The sequence below is a fragment of the Aspergillus lucknowensis genome, assembly GCF_044049455.1.
Source record: "Aspergillus lucknowensis strain CBS 449.75 chromosome Unknown BJX67scaffold_57, whole genome shotgun sequence".
Taxonomy (NCBI): Eukaryota; Fungi; Ascomycota; class Eurotiomycetes; order Eurotiales; family Aspergillaceae; genus Aspergillus; species Aspergillus lucknowensis.
In genome coordinates this window covers 135,269-150,443 of record NW_027263601.1, presented here as the reverse complement: position 1 = coordinate 150,443, position 15,175 = coordinate 135,269, and the positions used below count along the sequence as shown (strand labels likewise).

Here is a 15,175-nt window from a genome sequence, read left to right as displayed (position 1 = left end):
GGACATCTCCGCATGCGTGGAATTGTGCAGCGCGCATACCAATTTAGACGACAACCGCGAAGGCTACTATTAAGAGAGATGAGAAAGGATAAAGAATCTAAGTTGCTAACTGTGGTCTATCGAGGGGTATTTATACCTGAAAGGAGGGCTGCGATAGACTTGACGGCGCTGGCGGATCTTGAATTGATCCTCACTTCTCCGCTCACCTCATTCGTTGCATGGAGACTGCTGTCTCGCTGTCGAGCCTCGGCGGTCGGCTGGGGCAGCACAGTTCTTACTACTTCTCAATTCATTTGACGGAGTTGAAGCGGGAAGGGATCAAGATGGTGGAGAGAGGATAAGAGTGGTGGATAAATACAACATGGTGATGATTCCATCTTCCATATTGGGCCCTCAGAAGACGACCCCTCCTAGGATAGAATCTAGCAGGACTGAATATAAGTTAACTCACGTCGTATGTGCATGATTTTCGGGCTATCTTAAGCATTTACTACGCAACAGAGCGCGTAAAGCTCGACAGAAAAGCGATAGCACTGCCGACGTCATCCAGCGTTGTCGCATGAGCCAGCAGACCGTCAGGCCTCAATATCACCACCGCCCCACTCGCAGGCGAGATACTATACGCGGCATGTGCCGATTGATCCTGGTCGAAGTAGATGTATCCAAGCCTTGGGATTTGGAAAAGCTTGTCGCCCTGGGTGACATTTTGCCCGATTATGGTCAAGAATCGGATCATACCTTTCGGAAGGGTCATAGCGAATTTGGAAAGATCCTCAGTCGCTACGGACAACTTCACAAGAGTTTCAGTGGGTTCGCCGGCAAAAACGATGATGGACCATTGACCGCAGTTTTTGGTTAACGTGAACAATCGGGCCGGAAGGCGCGAGCCGGGAGCGTAGACGAGGGCGTCCGGGGCTCGCCAACCAGCGGAGATCATGCCCGTGCGCGGAGGCTTGTTGATAATATTCTCCTCATAGTGGACCCCGAGGCCGATGCTGAATTGAATAGTTTCGTCAAAGAGTTTCGTGAAGAGCTCGTTCGCGTTTGCGTATCGGCTCTTGTATGCGTCTGGGATACTTCCGGATATAGTGGCCGAGAAGGCTTTGTCGAGTTCGATCAGGTACAGTGCAGCCGCACGCCGCTCAGTGTCATATGTTTGAAGAACGTCTTTCGTGTACCAGCCTTTGATCAGGCCGCTCATTTTCCAGGAAAGATTGACTGCATCGTGAATCCCGGTGTTCATCCCTTGCGCCGCTCCTGAAGAGTGCGTGTGGCACGCATCGCCCGCAAGAAGGATTCTGTCGTCTCTGATGAAAGTATCCGCCACCCGCTGGGTGATACTGGAATATATCGTCAGCATGAATGCATCAATCAGAGAGGATCACTGACCTGTACAGCGTCCACCACTCCACGCTCTCAAATTCCAGGGTAAATGGTTCCATCGACTTGATAGCTTCTCGCTTTGCATCCTCTTCCGTAAATTGGTCACCGTATTTGGTCAGCATCCCACTAGTCATGGCGAACCCAATGCGCTTCACACCGTGATCCAACTGGACCCAGAGTACGGTGCCGTGACTCTTCGATTCGATCGCCGCGAATCCTATATCCGCATCGGGCATATTTGTCTTGAAGTAGCCATCAATCCGTACCCATCTGTAGTCGGTGCGTTCGCCCTCAAAGGCGATCCCCGCGAGTCGCCGAACCAAGCTATGTCCGCCATCTGCGCCAACGATGTATTTGCTGGGCTCACCATTAGTTCATATTTTAAAAGTCAGAATCCTGAAAAAAAGCTGACCTCTTGACAGTCGCAAGCTCTTCCGTTCCGAGGTTTCGGATATGCGAAGTTACCTTGTAATCATCCTCACCCTCATGGTCGACTGAGAACGACTCTAGTTTCCATCCAATGTAAGGCTCGGCTCCGAGCCGCTTATACGCATTTCGGATTACCTCTTCCGCATACTTCTGGCGGATATTTAGTAAGTAGTCCAGGTGGGTACCGTACATCCGTTCAAAAAGAACATGCCATCCACGGGAAGTCACGCGCTCGCCGTCCTTGTATGTTACACTGCTACGACCGATGAATCCGATCTGATTCATCACGTCCAACAGGTCTAGTTGGTCAAGCATTTCAAGGGTCCTGGGATACATTGTGGTTGCTCGGCCGTACATGGCCTGCTGGCCTTTGTCAAATTGTTCTTTGAAGAAGCGATTAGCCTGCATAATATTTGAGGAATAAAGAACGAAAAGAAGCCGCAAATTGTTGTACACACCAACCATGAGAGACTCCACCCCTTGTCTTGCTAGACTGTATGCAACGAGGAGACCGATAGGCCCGCCTCCGGAAATAAAGACATCGGTCTTGAGAAGCTGAGGCATTGTAACAGGTTACTTAACCGAGTCAGACTTGATATAGGAAACTGTGTTGGGACGAAGAACGCGCAATCCCGTCACCTTGACCAGCCTTTTGTACTTGCTTCACGGCGCACAATTTCGCCTTTTTGGTCAGCATGGCTATGGCGTGGAGGCCGGCCGACTCTTATGCCCAAGTCGACTGATTGGCTCAACACAAGGGGTTCATCTTGCTCTTCGAAACTTCACAGTTCCAAAAAAAGCATATCGTATCGTCAGGCTGTGTATCGGATACGATAACCAACTGCCTGAAGGCGATTCCTTGTAGGTTATATACCGTATCGGAATGTAACGGTATGTGGGTCTAGCCCACACTCATCCTTCTGACACCCAGTAAAACAGGGCGAGTCATCGCAAATTGCCCGGGGGCGTCCACGTACTTGTCTCTTGGATAATATCGGGGCAACATCTGTTGCACATTCAACTTGTGGATAACGGACGAGCGGCGGTGTCGCATTCCCGCGTCGTCAAGCCAAAGCTCGTCAAGCCATGCTACGACTCAGTATCAAAACAGGACCAGTCAAGGGAGATGCTGTCGAGATTAAGGTTGCTCAAAAAACTCTCGTAGTATGGGGCCGCCTCTGCCTCATTTACGAGGGCTGCTGTCGATATGCTACCTGCCTCGCGTCCACTAGTGGTTTGATCCGCTTGGTTTGGCCCTGAGTTCGTCAGGCCTCGGACACAGAGAGAGAGAGGTGCAGTCTTACCAGACTGTAACTTCAAACACTTAGATCGAGTGGCATCCAAGCTATTAGCACATTGTTCAGCCACCTTGCTATATATTTTCAAATGGTCGAGGGCGGACCGGCATTCTTCCCAAGCGAGGTCCAAAGCTTCGCGTGTTACAATCTTGACAACGCTACTATGGAACTCAGTGAGGATTAGGAGCAATCCTGCGGTGAATGTATCTACAATCAATTGTTAGCTTGCCACTTCTGCTGGCCGTAGGAAGATTCAACGTACAGAAAACGCTGTAGAACCAGACACTTGCTAAATCAGTGCTACAAGTCTGGTGAACCAAAGATATCAGGTCGATGGCAGACCGGGCACATAACACCGAACAGTTCAGCGTGAAATTAGCGTAGATGCCAGTTCCTGTTTGGAAATTATCGGGAAGCTGTTCATTTCTGTTCACCTCTGTGCCTTGCCCTTGATCCAGTGACTGAGAGAGGACAGGTCGATACGCTAGGACCCTAAGACATAAGAACCTTGACGAAGCTTAACAGGTCTTCCGCAATTTTCATGGAAGGGTTTTGTTCCTTACCTTGCCTTTAGCAGGCATTTTTCCCTTAGCCATGGGTCTAGGCACCCGGCGGGGCTCATTGCCTCCCAATTCAATGGTCCCGGAAGACTGAGACGGAAATCGTCAAGTTTCGAGTCAATCTGTGTGATTTGTTGGATTTGCTGTACTTTAGCGACCTTCACCTGGCCTCTTGAGTTTGGCGTACGCTCTCCCGAAACATCGTCGTATAGCGTATTCTTGATTTCTCGTAACAGCTCATGCAACTTCAGTGTGGCAACAAACCATTCAACACGGGAGAATGTACCCGGCGGTTGCTCACAAATCGGCGTCGCGTTTGATAAATAGCGGTCGTCCACGGCGTCGGGAAATGGTACTGAAAGCCGGTTGGACGTCATTGTCGGACGACCAAGCATCGAGCTAACCGCTCTGCGTCCCAGTTAACATAGCATTCAAAAAGGATGTACGCCCAAGCTTACAAGTCTACCATTCGACAGCCATGCCAAACTCGCCTCCGAATCTGTTTCTGGGCAAAAGATCGGTGCTTATCGCCCACCGTTGAATGCAAGCCAACCACCTGTGCCAACCGACACGCGGTCCCAATCGCATGCCAGCAGCGGTTGGGGGTTCGTGAGCTCTGGAGATAGTGAGCCATAAACAGAAGAACTTGGACGAGCGCAAGATCACCGCGCTCCAGATAATCCACATCAAGAGCTCGTTTGCAACGGTAGAAAAAGGCTTCGGATGTAGCCTCTCGTTCGGTTCGAACAATATCCGAAAATTGGCATCCCATGGCGAAGACAATGTTCAGTCCGTAGTAGAAGGTCGTAGAAGAAACCGCGAAGTCTCCCAGTCCTAAGCCCGCGCTCGCGGAGGTGTCCAGTCCACCATTACCAGATTCCCAGATCCACCGATAGAGAGTGAGAAAAGCCTCTTTGTGTATGAATGGGTACAGAGTGTGAACTCTGGAAAAATAACAATCCACCAAATGATCTGCCAATGAGCGCGGAGGGAGTAAATGCAACGGAAGTCTAATATGCTGCGGAACACTTTCAGTGGCCGCTCTTTGAGACACGCCATGCCTGGAGTTATTATAAGGCGACTGAGGTGGTGCTGGAGGGGTCGTGCCTAACTTGACGGATTCCTGTAACTGCTTGATGAATGCGACAGCCGAAGAGCTGCCAAAGAATTCTTTTACTGATTCATCGGCATCTCCAACATCACTGAATGGACGAGTTGCAAGGCCCATTGCTGTGACTTCTGCTGGTTCAAACCGATCATCAACTGGGGTCTGTTCTTGAAGCGCGTGGTCGGGCAAAAGATTTACTTCGCTCGCCTCATTGCCAGATTCCAGGCTTGAACGCCTACAAACTCCTGAGTCATAATTCTCGTAGCTGATTTTGCTTCACTTACGCCAGATTTTGCCCTCTACTCTCGTCGGAGTAGGTACACTTTTCTCGACGACGGCGACAAGTACCACAATCTGGCCGGATTCCATCGCAGCGGATCTTGTGCACCCGGCAGGGGTTACAAGCAACATTTACCCTTCCTCGTTTGATCCCACGATTGACTTGGAGTGGGATATCAAGAGGCATCTTAAATCTGTATGTTCGTGCCGTCCACTGAGGTGGAACTGTTTTTGGTGATTACAATTGTGTAAGTAGGGTCATGTGAATAGGAAGCCTCGAGATTCACTTGTACTGTTCAGGTCCATATTTTCCAGGTATTCTGAGGACACCCCGATGACGTTCGTACCGTATGGCGAGCGTGGGAAGAGACGCGGACCTCAGAAATAGAAACGGAAAAGCCACACCATATCCATGATTGATCCATGGGAAGGTATCCATGGATCCATTGTACCATACCCAGATAAGTTTAGCCTCATCACATGACCACAAGCTTCAAAAAAATCAATGATTTCCCACGCTCAAACTGTCCTCTTTCCCTCTTCAACTCCTCGCTCAAAGAATCGCATTCAAAGCTCACACACGGAGAATTTTACATTCTCTCTCTTTCCTCTCGGGAAGAGCCCGCTTTGGGAGAAAGTCCCCGGACACCCTGTCGTCCCCTCTTTTCGAAGAAGACACAGGCAATGCGGAAACGCGCCGCCATAAAAGCAATTTGATAGCGGCTGATTGCCCTATTCCCTCCCGGTACCGAGACTCTGTACCCGACGCCCTCCTGGGTGGATATAATGGTGGTATAGCTTGGTTGCCGGAGAGGGGTTTTATCGGGTTGCCTTTCGTCGTGTTTGGATAGTCATGCGATTGCTCGGTTCAGCTTTTTGAACCGGGTAACTCAATGGGGCTCATTCTTGAGGCGAGGAGTTCATTTCCATACTTTTTTCCGGGTCTGTAGCTTATGGAAAGCGGCGAATGGTGCCTTGGTTTGATTTGGCCTTGGTGTCCTCGCAGATGCTCTGTCGAAGGGGCCGGACTCCGAATCTTCCCTCCTCTCTTGATACCGCATGTCTTAAGGCTGCCGGTGGTTCGCGTGATGATATACCAATCATAGAGTCAAGCACCGAGACTCCTACTACTGTATGGAGTTATTGACGATAAACGATTGTTTCTTATCTGACGAACATCTATCATTGCATATCATGTCATTATTGTTCAAATCTTCATCTATCCTATAATGCCAATGCACGTCAACTCTTCGTAGGAATAGCCCGTCGCATTACTCATTGGGCCTTCTTGGCCGTCGCAGGGATAGCTTGCGCTCTCCCTCTCACCTGCAAAACCGCCCCCGTGATGATTTCCGCTATCACTGTGACCGCCGTCGCACACACGCTGTTCCAAACCTGGACGCTCACCGAGCCATGTGGCGCACGGGGAAACGACAAGACCCATTCCACATAGTAGGGGAACCACCCTCCCGGAAGTCTAAAAACAGGTGTCTTCGAATATCGGAATTGAATGAAGATCTTGAGGCCAGTCGTGCTGAGCCACCGGGCGGTTTTGATGAACCAGTCGAAGGACGATTTCTGCGAAGATAATTCCTTGTCTGGGAGTTGTTATTAGCATCACCCCCACCGGACAGATTGAATACGTGATCGTAAACCAGACAGACACCTTTAGAATAGATACGTACTCAGAGCCTCGTAATCACTCATCGCTTTATCATGTCGCCGTCGCAGCTTCGCCCATTTCGCGAACTCATCCTGGGAGCTAGTGTTGTTCATATCCCGCTTCAGCTGGACGACCTCGCGCTTGAGTTTTCTTTGTTCCTGGGCGGTTTGGTATAGCGACGTCGGGAGTTTAAGGTAGAGAGTCCATAGCTGGCTCTGTTAGGGATGCGGGTGTGCTTGGATGGCAAGAAACGTACCAGGTTGTCGATCGTGGTCGCACCAATTGTGTTGACCAAAAATATAGCAATATGGAGAAATAATATTGTCCAGATAAGGGGAATCATGGTTGCAAGGCGTCACTCGGATCGAGAATTGAGATTGGTCTCTGTGTGTTGTTTGTGGGGGTGTAGCGAAAGCGAGACGAAGCTCACACTCTCGCCGCCCCGCGCTGTTTACCGCAGCCCAGATGTGGCACAGGTGGGAAGAAGCGGGCAGGTGCAAGTGCTATCAAGAAATAAAGACAGCTTCAAGCAACGCTGGAGACTGGCGTGGAGTTTGAAACGAGGCAAATGACGTTGTCAAACGACCACCACAGCCGCCAACTTTCTTCGGCGGGCGGCGTTTCTGATCTCCGAGCTGATCCAGCGGGGAGCTTCACACAACTATCAGCTCTACCAGAAGCCATGCTTCAGGACCTCCATGACATCCCAATGTTCAGCGCAGATTGACGCCTTTCGAGACCTATCGCGAATATTTGGTAGTAGAGATGGTCGCGTCCTTGAATTCGAGATCCTCCCACCAGCTTTTGGTTCGCTCCTTGAAGACGGCTGCTCCATCGGCGTCACGAAGAAATACCTAGTTCAAGCATTTGTGGCTGCCCGACGGGCCTTCTTTGATGGGTTGAAATCGTCCAGATATAATGGGAGCCATTCCTCACCGGAAATATGTGGGCAGAAACACCCGGACAAAGAGCTCGACCAAACGCTCGCGATTGCATCCGAGATCATGCTCCTATTCGACTGCGAACACCTAACAGCATGTAACTGGAGGAAGAGACGTTTGACGGCACTGGGCGACTTGGTCCAGGAGGAGTTTTTTCATGCGCTTGACACCGAGCTCTCCCTAACGACATCATACCTGTGCTCTCCTCTACATCGACACACCAAGTCGCCCACGCTCTGGCAACATCGTCAATGGGTCCGAGAGCATCTCGTCCGACTACGTAAACCCAGTGCGCAAGCCGCCCAGGAACTTCTGAAGGCCGAACTATCTGCTGTTCTACTTGCAGGAGAACGACACCCCAAAAACTACTACGCCTTTACCTACATGCGACAAATCCACCGCATAGTATCGGAGGCGAGCGAGGGCGAGATCGAGGGAAATAGCACCCGATTAGCGCAATCTATCATCACACCCACGTTGGACTGGTGCCTCGCTCATCCGACTGATATATCCGGGCTGATGTTCCTACTCTATTTGCTAGACGCCGTCGGGGATGCAGCTCTTCGACTAGAAACTGTCGGCAGGGTGACTCGCTTTGCGCTAGATATCGGCTGGGAGGGCGAAAGTATCTGGAGTTTCGTGGATCTCGCTGTTCGCAAATTCAACCTGGCTGGATTCGTTGGAGATCCGCAGACATATCCGTGGGATATCTTCCTCAATCCTGTCTTGTCAGATAAGTTCCAGCATGGCGATAGTAAATGCCGTGCGCCGTGGAAAGCATGGCTCGACCGAGCGCAAATCCACTGGACACTCACACAACCGAGCACGAATAATCCACCAGCATAACAAACTACCTCAAACCTGACCCGAACCCCCAAACTCTCATTCCCAGTGGACGTAACCGCCATATAATACCTAGTCTAGTATGAACACCGCTAGCAAAACCAAACGCTTCAGATCTTCATTTAAACGCCTCGCTAAGAAATCAAGCGTAGCTATCGTCAAGAGCACATGCGCACATGCCGTGGTTCGGGAACTCTAGAATCACCATTTGAATTCCCTGCTCCTGCCCAGCGGGGCCCACGGGAACGTCCCGCAAGCCAGCCCATAAATATCGAATCCAGGATCCTAGCAATCCATTCCAGAGGAAACCACTCAGTAGCCAAGAAAAGATGTGTAATACGTCCTAATCACAGTGTACTCGAGAGACCGGACGCCAGGGCTGGGAGCTCGGAGATCGGATAGCAAATGATCGTTTGGATAGAGATATATCTTCATCTTGTCGACAGGAGCAGGTTCAAACGTGGCGGTCATTTCTTCTTCCCTCCAGCGGCTTCAGCCGCCTTTTTCGCATCAGCTATTCAAAGACAAAGAGTCAGCCAGTCAGCCACATCACCATCGGAGTCGACGTATGCAAAAGATGGAGCAAATAAAGCGGACAAACAGGTAAAGTATCGGGGAGAGAATGAACAAAATGCAAAGCTGGGACCCCCTCCAGGAACTCACCTTTCGCCTGCTTCTCGCGCATCTTCTGAGCGTCATCTTCCTTCTTCCGCTGGAACGCACTTCCAGATAGCGTGTTCGCTCCCTTCTATACCGGTTATTAGAGACTGGACGGATTCCAGTCTGCCTGCGCGGCTGCGCGTGAGTATGGCTGGGAGGGGCGCGAATCACACACCTGTTTCGACTGTTCCTTGAGGTTCTTTGCGCGGTCGCGCTCTCGCTGGTTTCCGCGGGTCATTTTGATGTAGGTTTATCGCGTGCTTGATAGAGTATAGATGATGGGATTGCTGAGGGTTGCGAGTCACTGCAATGCTGGGTTGAGGGAATTTTGGTGGGCGTCGAAGAGTTCCTCGCTGGCATCGAAATTCCGCAGATGTTGATTGGTTGCTGTTATTAGTGGTCAAGTAAAAGCGAGAATCGCTAATCCTAGCGTCCCCTCGCACAGGACAGAATAGTGGTATGCGGGTGAGGTTAGTAGTTTAGTATGCTGGAATTTTAATGTGCTCTAGATTTGCCCCGCCTCACTTCCTTCAAGGCCAACCTGGTGCCAGACCTACATCAACACTCCCTAGGTCCCCCATGTAAACCCTCCGGCATTCTTTATCAAGGGTGTCAAATTTTGTCGCTGATTCCAATCACGCTTGTTATCTCTTGAACCAGAACTTACGTCCCTGAGCCAACTGCACAATAAACATGCTCACCCGGTTCCAGAATCAAGGGCAATCCAGCCGCTGCACCGATCAACCATGGAGACAGGATTATATTCATGTTACCTAGGTTCATACCATGACTAAAGCCAGCGAACTCCGCAAATCTAGGCTTACGACCACGATGGATATCTAATAGCACGCGAATTAATCCGTGACAAGAACGCCATTTTCCTTGAAATGGCATGTGAACTATAGGACAGGCATGAGTTCTTCATAAAGCTCAGCTGTTGGTTGACTGTAAAAGGGTTCCTTTAGAAAGCCACCAAGTGATGCTTCAGAAAATCACATACCAGAATAGGAAGAGATGATAAAGTCGGATACGAGAGGCCAGACAAGAGGAAAGCTCCTCATGTGCTGTGCTCGTCATTGAAGCGCCTTCAGCAGCTGAGGATCAATCATGGATGGAGAAGTTAAGCGCCCAAGCTGGAAAGCTCAGCTTGAGCTAAAATAAGCCAACAAATTAAATCGTCAAGTAAAAATGTGCCGCAGACAAGAACAAGAAGGAAGAAAATAAGACAAAACGAGAGCCAATCGTTTGGCGCTGGCAGCCAACGAGTTTCAATATCACCAGCGATCTTGATCTCCCATCCACTCCACCTTCTTCTCCGACGTCGAACCTGCAACAGATCCTTCTCTGTGGAGCTATTTGATACCTGAACGAGAAAAATGCAACATCTCAGCGCTACGAGGCTCCTTCACTCACAACAAAGGCAGCGAATGCCCTTGAACATCCTGCTACAGCCCAGTAGCGCGCTCGAAAAGCAAGAAACACAAGCAGCCCCATCCAGCGGCAAAATGAATGGACTCCCTTTCTCAATGGACTTTTTGAATGCGTTTCAGGTCTCTTTTAGGCCATTATGTCTATTGTTTCTATCTCCGTCTTCGCTTCCCCAGGCTTGATTCGCGACGGGCTGCTCGCGTCTCAGGTTGAAATAATAGCGTCCATCTGGCCATGAATCACCCATTGTCCCTTCCCTTCTTTCTTTAAGCCTCTTCAACTTGGCTTCGTGGCTCTTTCTCTTATTAACTAAACTCTCCCTTCAGTTCGGTCAACACCAAGTTCAGCTGCTGGTCGGCGTCTTGAGCCTCACCTTCCTTCTATTTCCTTTCTCCTCCTCGGTTGACTTGCGGCATCCCAAAGAACAACCACTAAGCGCTATAGAGCTCGCATTCTACTACTAGCTGCATTCTCATTCCTCAGTTTATCAAAATCGCGATCATGATGGCCTCGTTGAAAGAGTCCTTGGCTGGACCAGGATACGTAATTCTCAACGCCATCCGTGTCCTGAATATCATTGTCTTCCTCGATATGGTCGCCGCCCATGTGGTCATGCTAGTCAAGATTAACCTCTTGACGAGCTTCTTTTTCTTCGAAGCAGTCTCACATGCCGTAGCAATTGGAGTCTCTCGTGAGTGCTGATCTTCCTCCAACCCATCCCCCATCAACAGACACTAACAATGACCAGTGTTCCTCTTAGTCTCAGAGCTCCCTTTCTTCCACAACTTCTTCGACCGCCATTGGCCATCTCTCGGCGAGGATTCTGGATTCCTCACGCTCGCCTTCGCAATGTTGATACTTGGGGTGGGTGCGCTGGGCGACCTTAATACACCCGCCACAAGCCAGGAAGAGCTCGGACTCACGTTCTGGAGAATTATCATCTCAGCTGGAATCCTAGGTCTGGTTGTAAGTGTGATTAACCTTGCTGCGGTAAGTCCCACCTTTCCCCTACGGATTTGACAAGAGCTAGTACTTACTCCTCACTCAGAACTTCGCCTTCGCAGACCGCGACATCGGGGTCAGTGCACGTCACGTCCGAGTATATGGGGCCGTCGCACCCCAAAAGGTCGCCTCCCGAACATGCAGCCAGCGCTCGTTACACCTTAACTACAAGCGAGAAGAAACGCTTCCCTCTTACAGCACTTCCAGCCCCATCCGCCGTGCATCATCAGCCGCAAGCATGCCCCGTCTCCCGCTGAAAATCTCTCCACCACTTAATCCCATGCGCATGAACAGTAATGCTGCATCGTCCAGGTACTCTCGAGATACCTCGGGCGTCACTATTCCGGATATTGCCCATCACCCGGCTCTGCAATCGGGGCACATCTAAGCTAGCCCATCCACAAAATCCACCGAGTCTTCTACGACGGCAAGGGCTCGTTGTGTACAGTTGATGCTGAGCGGCATCAGAATTGGCGTTGGTTATAAGTGATATTAGCGACTGCAGGGTGTTTGTTTTCCTACGCCCTTCTCCCTTCTCATTTTTGTTTCGTTTTTTATTTTATTGCGTTCAGATATCCCTCTCTACGACGTCTCTTTATTTTGATGCATACTCGTGTAGCAAAAGTGAATGGTAATGGATATTGATGTTAGCAGTTTTACAGAGTCATATCAGTGGCGCAGGCACAATGCATTCTCGCTCTGTTAGGGATCTGGTCCCAAGAAAACGTTGAGGCAGACAACTCACCGAGACCCAGAAGTTGACCCAGCCACCAGTACGCCCAAGTAAGGCTTGGTAAACGTCATGGTTGCCAGAGGGCCGAGAGAGGCTCTGAGAAGTGAGTATCGAGTGAGGGACGCCAGGATTTGGTGCGGGGGAGACCATATATAGACCCTATCATATCGAAGTAACATCTCAGACAGTTCGACCCCAGATATCAATAGCCTACCCTACTAGGGGCCGAACGGCTCTGGGTTCCGCGGTAGGCCCCCATGAGCGAGCCATCGCTGCTTCGAGGGAGTCACGCCATATGTCTCAGTTTTTTTCCGTTGAACTTCAGCGAGTTGTCAGGGTTAGGTACACAATTATTGAATGCCAAACAAGACATATATATTCCTGGGAATGCGAGCACGTAAAGATCATCCTGCTGCAGTACCTAACCGAATCCCCGAGATCGAGGAGCCGAAACGCCAATCACGGAGAAATAGCCGTGAAGCTATTTGGATTTGCTCAAGTCCCGGCGTCTCTACGCGTGCTCTCGGATGGCCGGTGCCTTTTCCCTGGAATCCGAAAGTGGATCTGAGAATTCAATGCAGGGAGTATGAGGGCTTTCTCTCACTCCAGCTCCAGCTGCCTAGGGCGAGGTACCACATCACTTACTCATATCGGGAGAAGCGTATCATGTGGTTTCCATTAGTGGGCTAAGTTTTAGATAGGTCCCTTTACGCAGCCATTCTGCCGACCCACGATCGAGCAAAACATTAACAACGGAAGTTAGGCCGACAAGGATATAATCTCAAATTTATTTTACTTCCGAATAGCTGCATCCAGATTGCCCCTCAATCATCTAAAATTTGCACCTTGATTGCTTTCGCAGCAGGATTGCTTACATCGGCGAATGCTTTGAGTCCCTCCTCCAGTTGATATCGATGAGATACCAACGGCTTCAAATCAATGAGTCCAGCATTGACTAGACTGATGGCTTTGGGATAGATGTCGTGATACCGGTACTGGAATTTCAGGTCGATCTCTTTCGCTGACATGTGCATGAACGGAATGTTCTGAAAGTCCTTGCCAACACCAATGACGAACACCAGACCTCCGAACTGGGTTGCCTATACGCACGAGACACGTTATATCAACCTCTTCACTATCTCGTTGGTTTGGCTTACGTATATCCCCGCATGCACACTACTCTCCACCCCGGTACACTCGAGCACTACCTTCGCCTCCTGCCCGAGCTCTTTGACGATGCGTTCACCCAGCGCTTGCGAAGATTCCTGCTTCTGTACAAGCACAGTCTGTACGCGGGGCACAAGCTCCTTGGCCTTTGCGAGACGGTTCTCGTCTAGATCGGTGATAACAATGGGCGCTGCGCCGGCCGCGTTGGCCGCTAGCAACGTAACAAGGCCAATAGGCCCAGCGCCACAAATAACCAGGGGGTCTGCCAGGCGTAATCCCGAGCGGTCGATACCGGCTAGCGCAACCGTAAGAGGCTCGAGGAGTGCTCCTTCTTCGAAGGTTACGTGATCGGGGAGGCGATGGAGCCATGCCTCCGGATGGGCGTGGTACCTACGGAGCGTACCGTGGTGGGGAGGCGTCGAAAAGAACACCACATCGGGACAAGCATTATACCTACCCGTGCGACAGAAATCACATGTGGGCTTTGAGCAGGGAACACCGCACTCTAGAGCAACCCGATCGCCTGTTGGTTGGTTGGTCAGCGAAAGAACCTCAAGGTTTTGGAACTGAGCTTGTCCTTGCCTGGCTTGAAGCGGGTTACAGCCTCGCCAACTTGCAGGACGATCCCAGCACTTTCATGGCCCAATCCATTATCGCCCGTCACAATCATCGGGCCTATACGGCCATGCTTCCAGAAATGAACGTCCGACCCGCAGATACCGGTTGCCCGGACATGGACCAGGCACTCATCAGCACGAAGTTTGGGGATTTCACATTCCACCACTCGGAGGTCGTGCGAGGGGTTTGTATGAATGGCAAGGTTCTGAGGCTTTTTCTGAATGACATCCATGATAAGCAGGTGCTGTGATGTGCGCCCAAGTAATATCGTTGCGTGGTGGATGGGTGGTTGCGAGATTAATGTATATATAGTATATAGTTTGCCCACTGTGGTTCGAGGAGCGAACTTAACTAAGCAGCAACCCTTCTGCGGACCAAGCCCGAGATATCTCACCGACTAGCTGCAGATGGAGTCGAATAGCAGCTTTTTCCTGGATCGCTACGGAAACGTGGGGGCTTCTATTTCCAGATTTGTCACAACGTGGTGCTGCCTTTTGAGGGAGCGGCTGCAGGCCGTGGGGTAAGGGCTCGGGTGCGTGCACAGAGTGCAGCCCTAACCCCCTTGGCAAACACAGCCGCTCTACAAGGTTGAAGAGGTCTCTGGAGGTGATTTGTTTATGGTCTTAGTATTCCCTACGAAATCTTAGTTCTCCGCGCTGGGAGGTCAAATTGCGAAGAAGGGAGTTGCGGCTGCTGACGGGGATGATTTAGGAGGACCCGTGAAGGTGAGGAGGGCTTCGAGGCCAGAAGCTCCAAGGACAACCCAGTGCTGAAGGAGAGTTATGATGAAGGACGCATCCAGAGCTAACCCAAAAGCCAGACTGGCCGAGAATCAGTGACAATGCGTCGCCAGAATCCGTGTTTCGTCCATCCTGCTCTGCTCCTGGATTGATCCATTGATTGTATACTTCCTATTTTAGTGCCGATGAGTTTTAAGGAACAGGCGATCGTCACGTGGCGTGCCGGCCAAGGGACCATCCGCAGAGTCCCCGACAGCACTCAGTGCGTGCACATTGAGCGCTCAGTCAGTAGCCCCAAGCACGGGAAATGTCAGGTGCTCCCT

General features: G+C 50.7%; 8 protein-coding genes across 8 annotated transcripts; 2 read left to right on the top strand and 6 right to left on the bottom strand.

Moving 5' to 3' along the window:
* Window positions 1–323: 323 nt before the first annotated feature.
* Window positions 324–2,638, bottom strand: BJX67DRAFT_269883 (pentachlorophenol 4-monooxygenase). The gene is made up of 3 exons (XM_071026497.1): window positions 1,796–2,638; window positions 1,390–1,740; window positions 324–1,340 (listed from the first exon to the last, which is right to left on the bottom strand). The coding sequence occupies exons 1-3, from the start codon at window positions 2,374–2,376 to the stop codon at window positions 491–493; spliced, it is 1,782 nt and encodes a 593-aa protein (XP_070882068.1). The 5' UTR covers window positions 2,377–2,638; the 3' UTR covers window positions 324–490.
* Window positions 2,639–4,978, bottom strand: BJX67DRAFT_269853 (fungal specific transcription factor domain-containing protein). The gene is made up of 4 exons (XM_071026496.1): window positions 4,129–4,978; window positions 3,674–4,078; window positions 3,373–3,617; window positions 2,639–3,317 (listed from the first exon to the last, which is right to left on the bottom strand). The coding sequence occupies exons 1-4, from the start codon at window positions 4,896–4,898 to the stop codon at window positions 2,902–2,904; spliced, it is 1,836 nt and encodes a 611-aa protein (XP_070882067.1). The 5' UTR covers window positions 4,899–4,978; the 3' UTR covers window positions 2,639–2,901.
* A 617-nt stretch (window positions 4,979–5,595) lies between these two features.
* Window positions 5,596–7,308, bottom strand: BJX67DRAFT_364755 (guided entry of tail-anchored proteins factor 1). Its single transcript, XM_071030233.1, has 3 exons — window positions 6,977–7,308; window positions 6,743–6,929; window positions 5,596–6,655 (listed from the first exon to the last, which is right to left on the bottom strand). Exons 1-3 carry the CDS (start codon window positions 7,061–7,063, stop codon window positions 6,333–6,335), a joined length of 597 nt encoding a protein of 198 aa, XP_070882066.1. The 5' UTR covers window positions 7,064–7,308; the 3' UTR covers window positions 5,596–6,332.
* BJX67DRAFT_269781 (uncharacterized protein) lies at window positions 7,241–8,708 on the top strand. The gene has a single exon (XM_071026495.1). It carries the CDS (start codon window positions 7,419–7,421, stop codon window positions 8,505–8,507), a length of 1,089 nt encoding a protein of 362 aa, XP_070882065.1. The 5' UTR covers window positions 7,241–7,418; the 3' UTR covers window positions 8,508–8,708.
* A 263-nt stretch (window positions 8,709–8,971) lies between these two features.
* On the bottom strand, window positions 8,972–9,402 carry BJX67DRAFT_385060 (4F5 domain protein; the record flags this gene model as incomplete). Its single annotated transcript, XM_071033783.1, has 3 exons — window positions 8,972–9,018; window positions 9,168–9,252; window positions 9,340–9,402. 3 exons carry the CDS (start codon window positions 9,400–9,402, stop codon window positions 8,972–8,974), a joined length of 195 nt encoding a protein of 64 aa, XP_070882064.1.
* Window positions 9,403–9,712: 310 nt separating this feature from the next.
* On the bottom strand, window positions 9,713–10,234 carry BJX67DRAFT_364752 (uncharacterized protein). Its single transcript, XM_071030232.1, has one exon. It carries the CDS (start codon window positions 10,056–10,058, stop codon window positions 9,828–9,830), a length of 231 nt encoding a protein of 76 aa, XP_070882063.1. The 5' UTR covers window positions 10,059–10,234; the 3' UTR covers window positions 9,713–9,827.
* A 253-nt stretch (window positions 10,235–10,487) lies between these two features.
* Window positions 10,488–12,231, top strand: BJX67DRAFT_364751 (uncharacterized protein). Its single transcript, XM_071030231.1, has 3 exons — window positions 10,488–11,283; window positions 11,341–11,582; window positions 11,641–12,231. The coding sequence occupies exons 1-3, from the start codon at window positions 11,094–11,096 to the stop codon at window positions 11,980–11,982; spliced, it is 774 nt and encodes a 257-aa protein (XP_070882062.1). The 5' UTR covers window positions 10,488–11,093; the 3' UTR covers window positions 11,983–12,231.
* Window positions 12,232–12,723: 492 nt separating this feature from the next.
* BJX67DRAFT_364749 (chaperonin 10-like protein) lies at window positions 12,724–14,459 on the bottom strand. Its single transcript, XM_071030230.1, has 2 exons — window positions 14,077–14,459; window positions 12,724–14,017 (listed from the first exon to the last, which is right to left on the bottom strand). The coding sequence occupies exons 1-2, from the start codon at window positions 14,342–14,344 to the stop codon at window positions 13,446–13,448; spliced, it is 840 nt and encodes a 279-aa protein (XP_070882061.1). The 5' UTR covers window positions 14,345–14,459; the 3' UTR covers window positions 12,724–13,445.
* Window positions 14,460–15,175: the final 716 nt, after the last annotated feature.